At 41.6% G+C, this 15,511-nt stretch overlaps 2 protein-coding genes across 2 annotated transcripts; one reads left to right on the forward strand and one right to left on the reverse strand.

The window, feature by feature from the left end:
* Positions 1 to 1,908: 1,908 nt before the first annotated feature.
* LOC146754452 (zinc finger CCCH domain-containing protein 11A-like) lies at positions 1,909 to 3,578 on the reverse strand. Its single transcript, XM_085527569.1, has 5 exons — positions 3,545 to 3,578; positions 3,383 to 3,469; positions 2,807 to 3,085; positions 2,423 to 2,493; positions 1,909 to 1,975 (listed from the first exon to the last, which is right to left on the reverse strand). The coding sequence occupies exons 1-5, from the start codon at positions 3,576 to 3,578 to the stop codon at positions 1,916 to 1,918; spliced, it is 531 nt and encodes a 176-aa protein (XP_085383695.1). The 3' UTR covers positions 1,909 to 1,915.
* Positions 3,579 to 4,822: 1,244 nt separating this feature from the next.
* LOC146754453 (kinesin-like protein KIF20B) lies at positions 4,823 to 14,799 on the forward strand. The gene is made up of 9 exons (XM_085527639.1): positions 4,823 to 4,928; positions 6,515 to 6,601; positions 6,737 to 6,853; positions 7,046 to 7,184; positions 8,489 to 8,673; positions 11,589 to 11,700; positions 12,153 to 12,224; positions 12,687 to 12,833; positions 14,642 to 14,799. Exons 3-6 carry the CDS (start codon positions 6,803 to 6,805, stop codon positions 11,679 to 11,681), a joined length of 468 nt encoding a protein of 155 aa, XP_085383765.1. The 5' UTR covers positions 4,823 to 4,928; positions 6,515 to 6,601; positions 6,737 to 6,802; the 3' UTR covers positions 11,682 to 11,700; positions 12,153 to 12,224; positions 12,687 to 12,833; positions 14,642 to 14,799.
* The last annotated feature ends 712 nt before the right edge of the window (positions 14,800 to 15,511 follow it).

The following is a 15,511-nucleotide window of genomic DNA, read 5'->3' on the forward strand; positions in this document are numbered from 1 at the left end:
CAGGGTCTGTGTGGTTTGATTCTGGTTTCTGGGACATGATGAAGTGCGTGGAGTGCAGGGTGATGGCACTCTAAGGACATTTCCATTTGGGTTGGTTTTCCAGGTTGCTGTGTTCAGTTAGGGGAGTCATGGCACTGAGGTCTGTGTGCAAGGTCTTGCAGGCAGGCTCAGACTATGCTGATGGCTGCAGTTGCTGTCACTGTGTGCTTGCAGCCAGCACCCTGCTGCCCAACTCATGCCACCCACGTGTTTCCCTGGCGTGTTGAAACAAGCAGGAAATCCTGAAACTTGGGAGTTTCAAAAGCAGCGTGATTTGTCTCCTCGGGCAAAGTCCTCAGCCAGAACTGCAGTAGAGACACCCCCTGGAGCCAGCAACTTGGGGTCGAAAGTACTGGATTGGAAGGGGTCAGTGCCAGGCACCCAGCTAACCTGTGGAGGTAACAATGTGCCTAGAACTAATTTGGCCCTGGACTTCCAGAGAGCCTACTTTGATTTTTTGCTGTTGCCTACTTGGAGGAATCTCACAGGCTAGAGTGCTCAAAGGTAAGGGGGCCATGAGAGCTGGGCAGCATTTAAATAGCGCTTCTTCGGAGCTCAGGATTGGTGCATCCCTAAGAGAAGGAAATAGGGAAGGGGGGTGTCCTGGAAATGGGTGATGCTGAGATGGTGAAGATGTTGAACACCTTCTTTACTTTGTTTTTCACTTCAGTGACTGCCCCTTGGGACTCCTGGGCCCTGGAGGGAAGAGAGAGAGCTTGAGAAATGGAGAGCTTCCCTCTGGGTGAGGAGGGGGTGATCTGAGAGCATCTGGTTGGGATCAGCGTGCACAATCCATAGACTCTGATGGGATGCATCCACATGTGTGGAGGGAGCTGGCAGAGGTGATTGTCAAACTCTTTATCATCTTTGACAGGTCTTGGAGAAGTGCCTGAAAGCTGGAGGAGAGCCTGTGACACTGCAGTCTTCAGAAAGGGCAAGGAGGAGGATCCGGTAAACTGCAGGGCAGTCAGTCTCACCTCTCCCTGGAAAGGTGGTGGAACAGCTTGGTCTGGATGCCATCTCCAGGCAACTGGAAGGGAAGAAGTTTACCAGCAGTAGACAGCTTGGATTCACCGGGGAAATGTCATGCTCAGCCAACCCTGCAGCCTTCTGTGATGGCATCACCAGCTGGGTAGATGTGGGGAGAGCAGTGGATGTCATCTACCTTGACTTCAGCAAGGCTTTTGATACTGTCTCACATGACATCCTGGTAACAAAGCTGAGAAAGTGTGGGATAGATGAGTGGATGGTAAGCTGGGCTGAGAACTGTCTGACTGGCCAAGCTCAGAGGGTTTTGATCACCAGCACAGCGTCCAGTTATAGACCTGTGTTCCCCGGGGTTTGTTGATGTGTCTGGTCTTGTTCAGTATCTTCACTGATGACCTTGATGAGGGGATAGTGTCCACGCTCAGTAAGTACACCTATGATACAAAGCTGGGAGGATTGGCTGACACACCTGAAGTCTGTGCTGCCATTCAGCAAGACCTGGACAGACTGGAGAGCTGGGCACTAATAAACAAGAAGTGGTTTAACAAAAGCAAGTGCAGAGTCTTGAATCTGGGAAGGAATAGCAGCAATTATCAGTACAAGGGCATGCAATGTTGTGTGGGCACATGGGTGTGCAAAGGAAGAACAGTGCTGGGATGGGCTGTGGTGGGCCAAAGATGCATAGTGGACCGAAGATGGTAGATGCAACTCTGGACCAAAAGTCATGCAGCAGCTCATGGAGTGTCACTGGACAAATCAGGCCGTGTGCTCTTTGTGAATCTCTAATTGTGATGGTTTATTGATTGACTGCAATCAAACTACAAGTACTGAGTTGGGCAGCAACTGAAACACCGCGCACTGCAGCCGCTGCCATGTGATGTTTCTCCTCTCAGTCATTCAGCTGCAGCTTCTGCATCATCTCTGCAAGGCTGTTCATCGCTGCGGAGAACTGGAAAGAAACAAAGCAAGCGTAGAAGTAGGACAGAAACAATCTAGGGAGATCTCATGAAGAAACTCTGACCAGTAAACATCCAGAATGGCCCCGTGTGGCACAGCATGTTCCTTTCATTCAGGTCACTGACACTACTTCCCAGGACACACTGCCTATGCTCTGTCGTGGAAAGGCTGTTTCAAAGGTTGCAGTGCCCGACATGGCAAGCTTCTTTATCACAGCAAAACCTTCTGGCTGTTACCAACCACATCCTTCTCAAGCCAGAGGAAGGCGTCCAAGCTCCCCATGGCAGCTCTCACTGACAGTGTCATTTCCTCAAACACACAGCTGGCTGCTTTTCTATTCCATCGCTTCCCTCAGGATTTTACCATCTCTTTCATATCTGACAGATGGAGGCACTGAGACCAACAAGAGAATGTGTGTCTGTGTTCACCAAGGACTCACCTCTATATGTGCAGCTCTCTGAGAAGCCTTTTTCAATTCCCTTCTCCTTTCTTTTTGTCGTTGTCTTCTTTCTATAAAGCAAGAATACCAATGAATTCATTTTGTTAACAGCAAAACTGCAGAAACATGGGTGCTGTGAAAACAAATGGCAGTCCAATGACAAAGCAAATGGGACTAGGAAGCCTCTCAGACATTTCCAGGGGGACATACAGAAGACCACTGTGAAATTAACAGAAAGAGATGCATTTAGGTATTCTGGCACCTCACTGCCTTTGGACTTTGTAGCCTTCAACTCTTATCCCCTCTACAGAGCAGGAAAAAGCAAGCCCTAAGCAAACTCAATGTGTTGCACTTCACCAGGACGGTACCGCAGCACCTTCTTACCTCTTTGCTTGGAGCTCAGTGCTGGGGCAGGCCCAGGGTGTGCTGCTGGGGCCGGCACACTGTCTCTGTTCTGGCCTCTGGCTCTTTTGGTAGCAGGCAACTGCGCTGCAGTCTGTTTCTCTTTGTCCAAACCCTTGCGTTTACACCCAGCCAGGGTCTTGGAGACAGAGCTGGGACCTGCTGTTACAGGAAGCCCTCCAGCCTGAAGATGAGCTTTCTCTGAAAGCACTTCCTGCACCACTTTCGCATAGATGTTTCCATTTGGCTCCAGGCATACATCTGTTATAATCAAGAAAGGAGAAGCAGTAAGATTTAAAGAGTGACCAAGGCTAATTTCTGTAGCAAAATGGGCCACAATACTAGGAAATCTCATCTTGCGTGTTCACAGTAGCGGATCTTAGGATCTGAGCTGAAGGGTGGGTTTGCATTTCAAATCTGGACAGGGAAGGTAATTGTAAATCCCAGGGATGAAGACCTCAAGCAACACGCAGCAAAAGGAGTATGAAGAAAGAATGGACAGAAAGCCTAACTAGAAAGACATTGAATCAAACCCTGATGCCTGTTGTGCATCTGTACCTCTCCTGGGTGCCACGTCACAGGCTGCAGTCCTCCCCAGACTTTCCGCAAGGCTGCTCTTGGCTGGAAGACCGCTTGTGTCAGCTTCTGGCAGAAAGGAACAAGAAATACTTGAAGAGCATCGCCAACCACCAACTTCCACTCTTCAAGTGTAGTTCCTACCATTTGCCTTTTTGCTGCTACAGCATGGTGCCATTTCTACAGTAAGCACAGATCTGCAGTGGACTTCCTTCACTCTTCCATCACACACGCACCCCTTCATGCAGCCCTATTTAGAAATACCCACATTCTGGAAAATACAGACAAAAAAGAAACAGGCAGAAAAGCGGCACTAATACTTTGTCACTGGTGGGAATCTCCACAGAAAGTGCTGTGCTAAAGGTGTGAGGTTAAGGGACCATCACTATCAAGATAAAAGTCACAGCATGGAAGATTTAGCGATGGCGTGCTGACTAGAAGGAAAAAACAACACTTACCTTGGAGCTTGTTCATTTTCCCTCCTATCATCGGATATCTTCTCATCATCTACGTAGCTCTGAGGTTGGCCAAAGCCTGTTGCCATGAGCTTTGCTAAACGCAACAGTGCTGTGGCTCAGAGGTATTACACCGGCACATAGCATAGGAGAACTCCATAACCCAAGTGTCATGGGAAGAAGAAAGGGGAACTGTTACAATTAATTACGTTCACTAAATTGATAATTGTAGGCTTCTTGTCACACACTACTGCCTACAGCAAAACAGCACAGATGTTGACAACTGTGATTTCTGCATACAAGCAACCACTCGAGGCTGAGCACTCTCTCCTCCTCTCTCCACTCTCTCCTGTCTCTTTGCCATTCCTAGAAAGACCCAGAAGAGCTCAGTGTTCTCTTGCTGTTAGTTTACATCCTCCAAGCACTTCCAAAGGCACGCTGCTCTGTAGAAAAAGCTGAGCTGCCCAGAAAGTTTGTGCAGGAAGAAGGCAGCAGTGTCAGTGCACGTCATCCTGGGGGATCTGAATGCATTTGTGAAGAGAACAGGGAAAGAAGAGGGAAGAGAGCAAAACCAACAGGCACTAGCACTGCTGCCCACAGGGGGCGGGGCTTGAGGCAGGGCCTGTGCCAGAGGGGGGCCTGGCACAGTTAGGGCCAGCTCAGGGCCCAGAGCAGAGGGGGAGCAGGCAGAGGCAGGGCCTTGGGGCCCAGGATGGAGGAGGACCAGGCACAGCTGGGGCCAGCTCAGAGGCCAGAGCAGAGGGGGACCAGGCACAGCTGAGGCCACTGCAGGGCCCAGGTGAGAGGGGAACCCAGCACAGTCGGGGCTGCTTTGGGGCCCGGCACAGCCAGGGCCTATCCCCCTTTTTTGCACATATGAAATGCTCCCAGCTGTGCTGCACAGCAGAACATCTTTCAATGGAGATGAAAGCCTGTGAAATGAAAGAATCCTTTCTTATTTCTTTCACATTTGTGTTTGTTGACTGCAGTTCCAACCAGGTGGACTCGCAGTGTCTTGCAAGTGACACCTGGAAGCAGGTACAGACTGGAGACCCAGCACCCTCAATGTCCAGGTGAGTAACAGCAGCCAAGGAGGTCTTTGGGCTGTGCAGGGTCCAAGTGTGGAGCATTACACACAGGAACAGCTGAGTATAAAGACAGTGGCAGAGCTGCAGAGCTTGCCATAGTAGGGAGGCACAGTGGCTCAGCTCATTTCCCACAGTAACACAGGAAATAAGAGCCATGAGGGAAATGCAGATGCCTTCTGCCCCCATCAGAGGGGAGGAATGAGCTGCACTTCCACAGAGACATTCCTCTCACAGCCACTCACACCTCAGGTGTGGAGGGACGAGCTGGGGCTGCTGGTGGCAGCTGTGGAACACTGCCATCTGTGGTGCTCCATCCTGCCCTGGAGGGGCATGTAGAGCTGAGGACCTTTGTCACTGCACAAATGACTGCAAGCAGAGATGTAGCAGAGGGAACATAAAGCATTTAATAACTTATCATACAAAGCAATGAGTAATAGAAATGACAGTATTTCCAACCAAATATCCCCCATCCTAGCAGTCATGCCTGATCTCTACAGTCCCACCCAAACAATTTCCCAGCCCCCTCCAATTCATCCTCACTATCCCACCCCTGAATTTCCCTCCCCCAATTCCCACACAGTAATTGCCCACACTAATTACCAGCATGCAGGGCATAGGGAACACCTGTTCCTTGTGTGCAGGCACCTGGAAAAAAAAGAAGTGTCATGGAACTGGGGGTCTGTAGCAGGTTGTGGAGGCTCTGCATAGAACATAACCCCAGACCACAACCCCATCAGCTGCTGGGGCAGCAGCATCCCTGTCATTGGGGGATGTTGCCAGTGGTGGATAGGGACACAGGGAGAAGCCACACCTTGGTGTAGCTCTGATCTGCTCATGTCCAGTCCAATCCTCTATAGCACTTTCCATCTTCTGTCCTTTGTTCTTAACTGTATCCTTCCTTCTCTTCTGCTCTTTTTCTTTCTTTTAGGTGTCTTACCTGTATCTGCTTTTCCCCTCTTCTGTTCTTTTACTGCTCTGGTCAGCATCCAGTGTCTGCACCACAACTCTAGATTTTGGGATCGAGAAAGGTACAGAGGGCATAGATTTGTACAAGAAAAGCTCTCTTGCTGTGCCCAACAGGTGACAAAAAGGGGCCCTCAGGACCACAAAGGCAGCTTGTTTCTCCAAAAAAAAAATAAACTTAATTCTTTTCTTTATAAGAAGCATTAGAATCTTACAGAGAAGATGAAAATCATCTTCACTATGCTTTTAGACTGCGCATAGACTAGACCAAGATGTGTGGTGTTGCTTTGATACCTTATGAGGAGCACCGGTATCAGTGGATGAAGCTAACATTGTCTCAGAAGCACAATAATGGAGTACTTTTGTTTATAGTTGGCCCGAATGCAGTACAGGAGTGTGTTGCAGTAGTACTTGTTCTGAAATTCTAGGCTCTGACTAAGAAGTTTAGCAGGGTCCAAAGCACTTGTGAAAACAGTAAAATATTATTACTTCCTGTGTTAACAAATGAGTCTGTTACAATAGGATGATGAAAATAATGCTGCTTTAATGTGCTAATCATCAAACAGAGGATCTAGTCAGATTTCTAACTTCCAGCTCTTTAATTTTAGAGGTCTAGTTTGGAGCCTAGGGGACACATACAAGTTTGCCTGCGTATTAAACCCTTTACGGCACGGGAGAGAGCAAATGGGTCACAGGTAAGGCATTTATTTAATCATAAACAAAAAAACAACCCTTAAAGTTGTTTTTTTCCTGTAAGATGTTTTCTTTCCTGTAAGATAACCTTTTAAAACTTTTTTCATGCCTGCATTACTTGTGCTTCCTTGTAATAGGGATGTGTTTCACTTGAGGACTCAACAAGCATTATACTGAAGTCCCCTAAGAGCTCATTGGGAAGAATGAGCGATAAAACTTTAGGACAGGCAACACAGAAGTTCACCTTTTCACAGGTAAATTAATTGTCTTTAAATGATTTTAAGTTATTTATGGAAAAAGTTGCTTGTCTTCTGTTACTTCATATAAAGCAAACAAGTTTTTCTTAACTGTCTTTAGAATTATCAACGTGTATCTGACTCCTTACAAGTACCTAAATATTGCTTAAACAAAATAAAGAGATTAACCAGCTTCTTGGTAACATTCAGGTGTTTGGACCTGAAGCAACTCAAGAAGAATTCTTTGAAGGTACTGTGAAGCAACCAGTGAAAGAGTTCTTAGAAGGATGTAATTGCCTTGTTTTTACGTATGGCGTTACAAATGCTGGGAAAACTTACACATTCCAAGGTATGAGGAGAAATGCTTTTTCCTTGAATTAATTTCTTAAAGTGAGAACTACTTCTAGAAGAGAGAGATGTTATGACTTCTTACCTAGTTACTCAACAGGCCTTGTACGTTGCCTTCTTTTGCATACTAGTAGCCTTGAAAAGTCGTCTTCTTCCATAACAAATATTACTAAATTTACAAGTGTGTAAGACAGCATACACTACAATAACTTTGGTTTTTTTTCCTACTATAAATGCGTGCATCTTAAATGCTGTTCTTTATTTGAAGGCAAAGTATGTCTGAGTTTGTTTGATTTATTGTAGGCAGAAATTAAACATTCTGAAACATTTGATCAAGGTATTTCAATCTTTTTTCAAATTTCTGATTTTAGTAATAACAGCAGCATAGAAGATTGTGTTCCCTGAGCTTTAGTAGTACAGAAATAATACATCAATCTCCTTTCTGGCTGGGAGCAGTTGTTTTTTATGTTTAATATTGTCATAACAAATGAAACGATTGGGTTCACAGGAAACAAGTTCCCCTTATTTCTGTTATTTAGTGTTCTGTTACTATGTATTTCCAATAGTTTTATATGCGTGGAGCTGAAGACTTTCCCATAGTAATACCTTTTTAGGACTTAAATATTAAGAATCAACAGGGTAGTATGTTCAAAAATTATCTTTCTATGCACCTTCCATACAGCACTATAGAAATTCTTCTGCGTATTGTCCTCTCTTGTGTTCATGACTGACTTTAAAACACTGAAGCTTGCTTGGTATTTAGTGACAGTGGAAAAACTAAGGCGTGAAGTAGGCAAGATGTGGAGGTAGTTGTGTGCTCCAAGAAAAGGCAATGGCAAAGGAGCTGAGTTACTCTAACAGTTTTTATGAGACTTGTAGATATTTCTAAATAGGGTTTGTGGGACGAAGGGAATGTTGTAGCAGAGACATCACTCTGGTTGTTATTTCAGGGTTGTTTCAGAGCGGGAAGGGAGCCTGGTAAACAGTTGAAAATCTGCACGTCTGTTAAATGTGGGAGTTTGCTGTGGGTTATTTTTTCTTCTTAAGGCTATGCTTATGCAGAATATTCTGGCTGTTTTAAAGTGATGCCCTGTAATGTCTAAGGAATGGGATGTGAGCTGATGCTTAAAGCCAGTATTTTTCAGGGAACAGTCTAGTAACACTGCAAACATTGCTTCAGACTGTAGCTGGCCTCTAAATTCTTTGTGTATACTTTGAGATTAGAATCAGTTATCTTTGTCTTCATTTATGTTTATATGTTGCTTACAATAGTAACCTGGCCCTTCTTTTGTGTATTGCTTACAGGGACAGAAGATGATGTTGGTATTTTGCCAAGGACGATGGATATGTTGTTTAAAACTGTTGGAGGAAGGCTATACACAAAAATGGATCTGAAACCTATTCGGTGGAGAGATTACGTAAAACTGACTAATGACAAAGTGAGAGAAGAAATTGCTCTTAAAAATTCGTTGCTTCGTCTGACAAAAGAGGTAGGAAACTACTTTATAAAGAAATGATGAGTACATGCATCTTGTGATAGTTCAGTGTTATCCTTTCCATTCTGTAATGAAAGAGGGTTCTGTATTTACACACAGTTTTCTATTTGTCTTTCTGTTCCTGCTGAAAAAGAATGAAGCATCTTATTAGTGGTGTGCTACACCACACTGGGGTATTTTAGTTGTGGAGTATGTTAACTTGATCTTACTGATGAGGTGGTTAAGTGTGGACTTCACAGTGTGAAAGGCAGGTGGCAGTAAAATTCCTTCTGAATTATTTCAAGAGCACAGCTGAGTATGAAGTCTGGCTCCAATGATATTTAAGTATTTCGGGGAAAAACAACACCTGTCTTCTACATGAACCAAAGATGTGTAAAACTGTTCTAGGTTTAGTGAGTATGTGGAAAGAAAATGCAGTGAACAGCTATATGCTGATCTCATCCTACTCCATTAGAGAGTTAAGATGTGATCGTGCGATATAGGTGCCTCCTCTAGTTTCAAGACCCGTGTTCCTAGGTAAAATACTTGACCTTATAAGCTAAGTAGGTACAAGCTTTGCTGACTATACAAAGCCAGATCTGGGTGAGTGTCATGTAGATGAAAACTTCTATGTTAAAAGTTTTACTTCTAAGCATACTGTATCTGGTAGGTGAGATTCCTCCTCTTCAGTAGATGAGAATTTCTTTCTACTTTTGTGCTCTATAAAAAAGCAACACAACCTGAAGCCTGGGAACTGAGTATACATCTATGAACATCATGAGATCTACATGTTGGGAGCTATTCTGTATTTTCTATGACCAAACTACTTAAAAATATTATATTTACAAAATTTAGTCATAACTTCATTTGTGTAACACTTTGATAGCCTGAGTTAAGAAATAATAAGCTGCTTATCTACATTAAGTGATCAAGTATTCTACCTTAACTTCCTTTTCTGAGAGTTGACCTAATAAGCCATAGGATATGGAAGTCCTGAATTAAGAAAATCCCAATAAGAAAAATATTTCAGGAGTCCAAGATTCATGAAGGGTAAAATGCAGATTATAAATGGGCTATTGAAAATCATCTTATTAAATAACTCCTTTTCCTGTTGGGGATTCTCTCCCTATTTGTTCTTTTTCTTTCTGAATCAGGAAGCTGAAATGCATCAGATCTTATAGTAAAGGAATTGTCAGAAATGAGTAGTAAGGTGAAACCAGTCAAAACGTGTAGCCAGGATTTTTGTGTTGGCACCTTGGAACTATACTGTATTGTTTTCTGGTAGAGCAATACAGCTGCTTTTAAAATAAATAAACAAATAAATAAATAAATGAAAGCAACCAGTGGTGTATTGGTGCTGTACATCAATAATAAATCCTAAAGTCTCTGTTTTCTTTCGTAGGTAGACCATCACAACAGCACTAATGACAAATCCCCAGCTGATTCTAAGGGTATGTTTTATATTAAACAGTAGCAATTAGAAAAGCTTCTGTAAGGTCAACGACTGGCTTTTTTGGCTAATGCTGATAATAAAAGGATTATTTAGCTTTTATTTGTAACAGAACGGAATAATGGGCAGGACATCTGGGCAGAAAACAGAAGGAATAAAATGGCTAGGAGACTACTGGGACATCTATCATAACCTGGTTTTATGAGGTGAAAGTAAAACAAAGAAAAAGAGTATGATTTCTGATAAGATCCCTAGTGGTTTTCCGACAGGCCTTTAGGGCACTTAAGAACTCACTAAATACTTTTTTTTCCCTAAAAAGTCAGAACGAAGTGTCCTTACTAGTTCAGTTCTCTATATTGTAAAGACTGAAGAGTTCTGAATATTTCTAACCCAACTATAGATGTTAGATTGGGTTTTGGAAGTGAAAAAGCAAGCTTTATAGCAGGCGTGTCTTTGCAAATGTGTAGGGCAAGCGTCTTGACTTCCAGATACTTGGTGTTTGTATGAGAGGTGGGGATTCTCTGTGTTTATGTTCTGGGAAAAGTTTTAAGCTGTAAGCTTAACTATTACTTATTTTTAAATGCAGCTAGTTTTACTGTCTCTACATTGACTTGTAATATTTTCTACTTTGCAGGTGCAGAAAATCTCTCAGAAGGATCAGACCAACTTAGCAGATTATCTATAGATGATTTTGTGAAGTTCTCTGGGTTTCATTTTTTGAGATTTACAATGAATGTTTTTATGATTTACTGGCTCCTTTATCAAATGACAGAAAAAAAAGGACACTTTGCCTTGCTCAAGACATCAAGGGATATTCTTATGTAAAAGGTAACTAGAATACTTTGCAAACTGCCAAGCTTGTCATGGAATAGTGTAACATGTTTCTTCTGAGATAGAAAACTCTTAAATGTGTTCAGTGTAGCTCTAGAAGTGTCTGCTTGAATGTGAAGGCAACAAGCTACATGTACGTATCTGCATCTTCAACAGTATTCTCCTTATTCCTGTACTTTGCCCATAAAGCCTGTGTGAACTCCACTGCCTTCATCATCCTTGAAAATGAGAGCCATACAGTCGTTATAATGCAGACAAAATCCAGATAACCCATCCCCAATAAGAACTACAAGCTAAAACAAAAAACTTCTCAGATTGACTTCTGCACCAATGAATACAAACTTTCGGCTTCTGTAGTTTAAGAACTTAGCTTTTGTACTTTCAGTACTAAGGCTGCTTGCTTAATTTGGATGGAACATACTTTAGTATACTGGTAGGATAAACTGTTGTGCTATACTATACCTTGCCCTTTTCTGTGGGAGGAAGAATCTTAGTCTTATCTGCCATCAGCTTGTCGTATGTTTGAGTCAGAGTTAATGAAGTATTTTATTGTCTTAACTAAATGTTCTTAGTTTGTATACCTTATTTCTTGTTCACTTTCTCTTTTGCTAGCGAAGCTTGCAAAAATCACTTTTCCTTCTTTTGAAAGGTTTGCAGTGGGTTCAGATTTCTGATTCTAAAGAAGCTTTCAGACTTTTTAAACTGGGACAGAAACACCGGAGTTTTGCAAGCACAAAGCTAAATACTTGCTCCAGCTGAAGGTGGGAAACTTTCACTAACATTGGGTGTAACATAGTGTGGGGAAGAGGGATGAATGAAAATATTGTTTATGGCTTTTTTTCGGGGAAGAGGCTTTAAAAAGGCTTGATATCTAGTGTTCCATGTGATATTTTGTGACAGTTTGTGATTCTAGTGCTTTGAACTAGAAGGATTAGTCCTTCAAGCAGATAAGTGCATACAAAAGCTAAGTGTTTTATCAAAAACTCTCAACAAAATAACTAAGCCTTCTTCCATGTAAGTAATGGTGGTTCATGAGGGGGAAGAAAAGCAAAATAAACCAAGACGGAATGTCTCTTTAAAAGGTTTAATGCATCTAGTAGAATTATTGTTAATTGAATCTGGAATAAATCCAGCAGTGTTTTGAACAGATGTTACAGATTTTAGAAAATGTGTGTATTTCTGGCTATTGACCTTGCTTCATTTCTCCTTTTAGCCACAGTATATTTACAATTAAGGTACTAAGAATTGAAGACCTTGAAATGCCACGAGTGACACGAGTCAATGAGTAAGTTCAGAGCAGAGTTCCCTTCTTCTTTTAGGATGAAATTGTCAGTTACTTTCAGTATTGATGTATTGATATTGGGCTACGGACACTAGGTTCCCTGATACAGCCTCCTGTATGAGTGGTGGTTCCCCATTTCCTGTCATTATGCAGTACTAAACCATCAAGTTGTAATGCTGTTCTATATCTTGTGCCCACTGTTCCACACAGTGTTCCTTTATCCTTCTCACTCAACTTCTGAACTAATGTAAATCCTCAGAAGGAAGAATATGGCAGAAAAATGGAAGCTGTGTTGGAAAAGAGTTTGGCAGGAAGTAGTGTGCAACTTCACTAGGAAAGCAACATTAAAAAGCATGAAAGGGTTCAAGAAATTGTTCCTCTAGGAGGAGTGGTTGTGTTGGAAATGATAAATAATCAATGTACATTCAAAGGCAAGAAAACTTAATTTTCCTTATCTGCCTTCAGATTATCACTGTGTGATCTTGCTGGTTCAGAAAGGAATACCAAGACGTGCAATGAAGGTGACAGACTGAAAGAGAGTGGAAATATCAATGCATCTCTCCTAACTCTAAGCAAGTGTATTAGTGCACTCAAGATCAGTCAGCAGTCAAAGTAAGTCCTTGTACAAACTGTAAACTAGTTGTAGATTTCAGATATCATGTACAATGTTTAAACTATTGTTTAAAATGCAGAGTACGAAACTATGTTATGAGTGAAAACTATCTGTAGGCTTCTGCAGATGTGTGAAGACTTAATGATCTAAGAAAGTGATCTATAAACTTGCCTTCTTTTTGTTGTTGTTTTTTGTTTGTTTGTTTGTTTTTTCAAATAAAACCATTCCAGTTCTAAATTTCTGAATGTGTTATCATAGACTTAAGCAAATTAGCGTTGTGGTTTTTGTTTTTTTTTTTTTTTCTGGCCTTGCCTTCTCAAACAAGTCCTGGGGCAGATTATAAAATTTGTTTTCACTATTTTCACTTTAAATGTGTGAAATGTTAGACCTTTTCCTCCTTTGTTAGTTAGTTGCATTTATCATTTAGTTCTGCTGTAACAGTTTTCCTCAGGGATATTGCTGTGCTTTGTCCTAGCCAAGAGACATGGTCAGAATATATATATTATATATATATAATTTGGAAAAGGAAAATTATATATAGATATATATAATTACATATATACATATAGATATATACAATTACATATATACATATATATATATTTTTTTCCAAACCTTGATGCAACTTCATCATTCTTTCTGATCTAGCTAACCAAATTCAGAGAGAAGAAAGCCTGCTTGCTACTTCTGTCTGAGGTTGTGCTCTAAATGAGTGCAGACAGAGCTTTCTGTATTTTAAACAATGTAGTATTTATTTACAGTCACAGCTGGATATAATTGCAGAATTCTCTGCTGATTCTCATTTGAAGGTGTCTTTCTGTCCCAAAGATTAGGTGAGCTCTGTGTTCGTGAAATGCCACACTGTGCCTGGTAGCCTATTCAAATTCTGTTATGCTTAAAAGTAGATGAAAATAGGCCTTGCTACTGGATTAGTCTCTTATCTGTCTGTCCTTTCTAGGGAAGAAGGATTCCTTAAAATTAGCTGCTGCTTAAAGTGCTTTGATTTATTCAGAACTCTTTTATTTGTTGGTCCTGATCACTTGAAATTTTAACAATATGGGGGAAATGTAGTGATGACTTTGATAGTAATTTTCTTTAAAATAAGAACTCATTTACCACTCCTGCACTAAAGCTACGTATGGGTCACGTGTGTTGTGACAGGAGCGTAGCTATGTGAAGCTTTTAGCTCTGTTGGCAGAATTCAGTAGCTGTAAAGAGTCCAGCAGGTAACCTCACTAGAGAACAGTGTGTTTAGTCACGCTTTAGGAGTTCTCTCCTAATTTTCTGTACATCACCAGCTGTTTGATTCAGTGGCTTAACCTTGGTTTAGGAAACACCAGAGATGTTGTGATAAGTATATGCTTCTTTATTTCCAAAGTATTTACTATTGTCCTTTCCTAGAGACAATATACTGAGAGAGTGGTTATCTCTGATTTTGTTGGGTACTGTTTTCTTAGAAGTAGATAGGTCAGTTTGCCAGATGTGGTAAGGGAAAGAGAAAGGTGAGAGAGAATTTAAGCTAACGTGAGGCTGTATGACCTATCTTAGGCTGGATGTTGAATGTACTTTTTGTTTTAAATGTTCTCGTGGGTTGTCTAAGAAGATAATGGCTGCATAGTAGCTGGAACAATCATACAACCTGTCTGCAAACTAGCAAAAAGATTAAATTCAAAACAACCCACAACTCAAAATGATTTAAAGACTAGTGCAGTTATTAATGTGTTGTCTTCCACTTGGATAGCTCTCACATTGAAATGAAGCTGTTAACTTCTGCTAATGGGATTTGTTGTGGTTTTTGTCTTCAAAGGGTGCAGCAGCACATACCGTTTCGTGAAAGTAAGTTAACACACTTTCTTCAGGGATTCTTCAGTGGAAAAGGGAAGATACACATGTTAGCAAACATCAGCCAGTGTGCTTCAACCTATGAAGAAACACTCAATGTGCTAAGATTCTCAGCTATTGCACAAAAAGTATGTTGTAGTCTATTTTGTTGATCAGTACTTATGATTTGCATTTAAAGAAAAAATTCTGTTCTTCTAAGAATATGAATCTATTTGTGTAGTATCTGTAGTGAATCTGGGTGTTTGTCTCCATACAGCAGTCAGGATTTTTAATTTAGTGTTTTAGTTGAGCTTAATTTTCCTGCAGAGTTTTCTAAAAATCTCTACTGGGGTCTTTGTGTTTCTTTGGGGTGTGAGGGCAGAAGCATCTTCTGAGAATCTCATTCCTAAAAAGTATTCAACCTAACAAGAAGCAACTTGTTACATCTGGAGGAGATTTTATGCTATTTACTTAATTTTTCTCTCTTCTCAAAATATGATCCCATGTAGGAAAGCAAATCCAGCTACCCCATATCTTGCTGCTGTTGTAATTTTGAATATTGTCCAGTTCAAGTGTTGACAAAAGAAGTGGAGCAGTAAAGAGTTTGAAAAGCTGTGTTACGGCCATCAGATGCTTCAGTGGGAAAGTGGGGGTTAAGCGGAATGGGTAGGAGTGAGTGCTATGATATAACACTGAAGAGGTTAAGCTGTCAGATCAGTGCTACAGTCTTGATGGAAAACTTTGAAGTGCTGAGAGTTTGTGTTTGAAGCACAATTGATGGATGTGTGCCCTTGGATTGTGGCCTTATCTGAAAGAGGTTAAGTGTGAAAGTAGAGGGAGCAGCCTATGAGGGTGA

Source organism: Coturnix japonica, chromosome W (assembly GCF_054131305.1).
Source record: "Coturnix japonica strain WE chromosome W, WE-NBRP24, whole genome shotgun sequence".
Classification (NCBI taxonomy): Eukaryota; Metazoa; Chordata; class Aves; order Galliformes; family Phasianidae; genus Coturnix; species Coturnix japonica.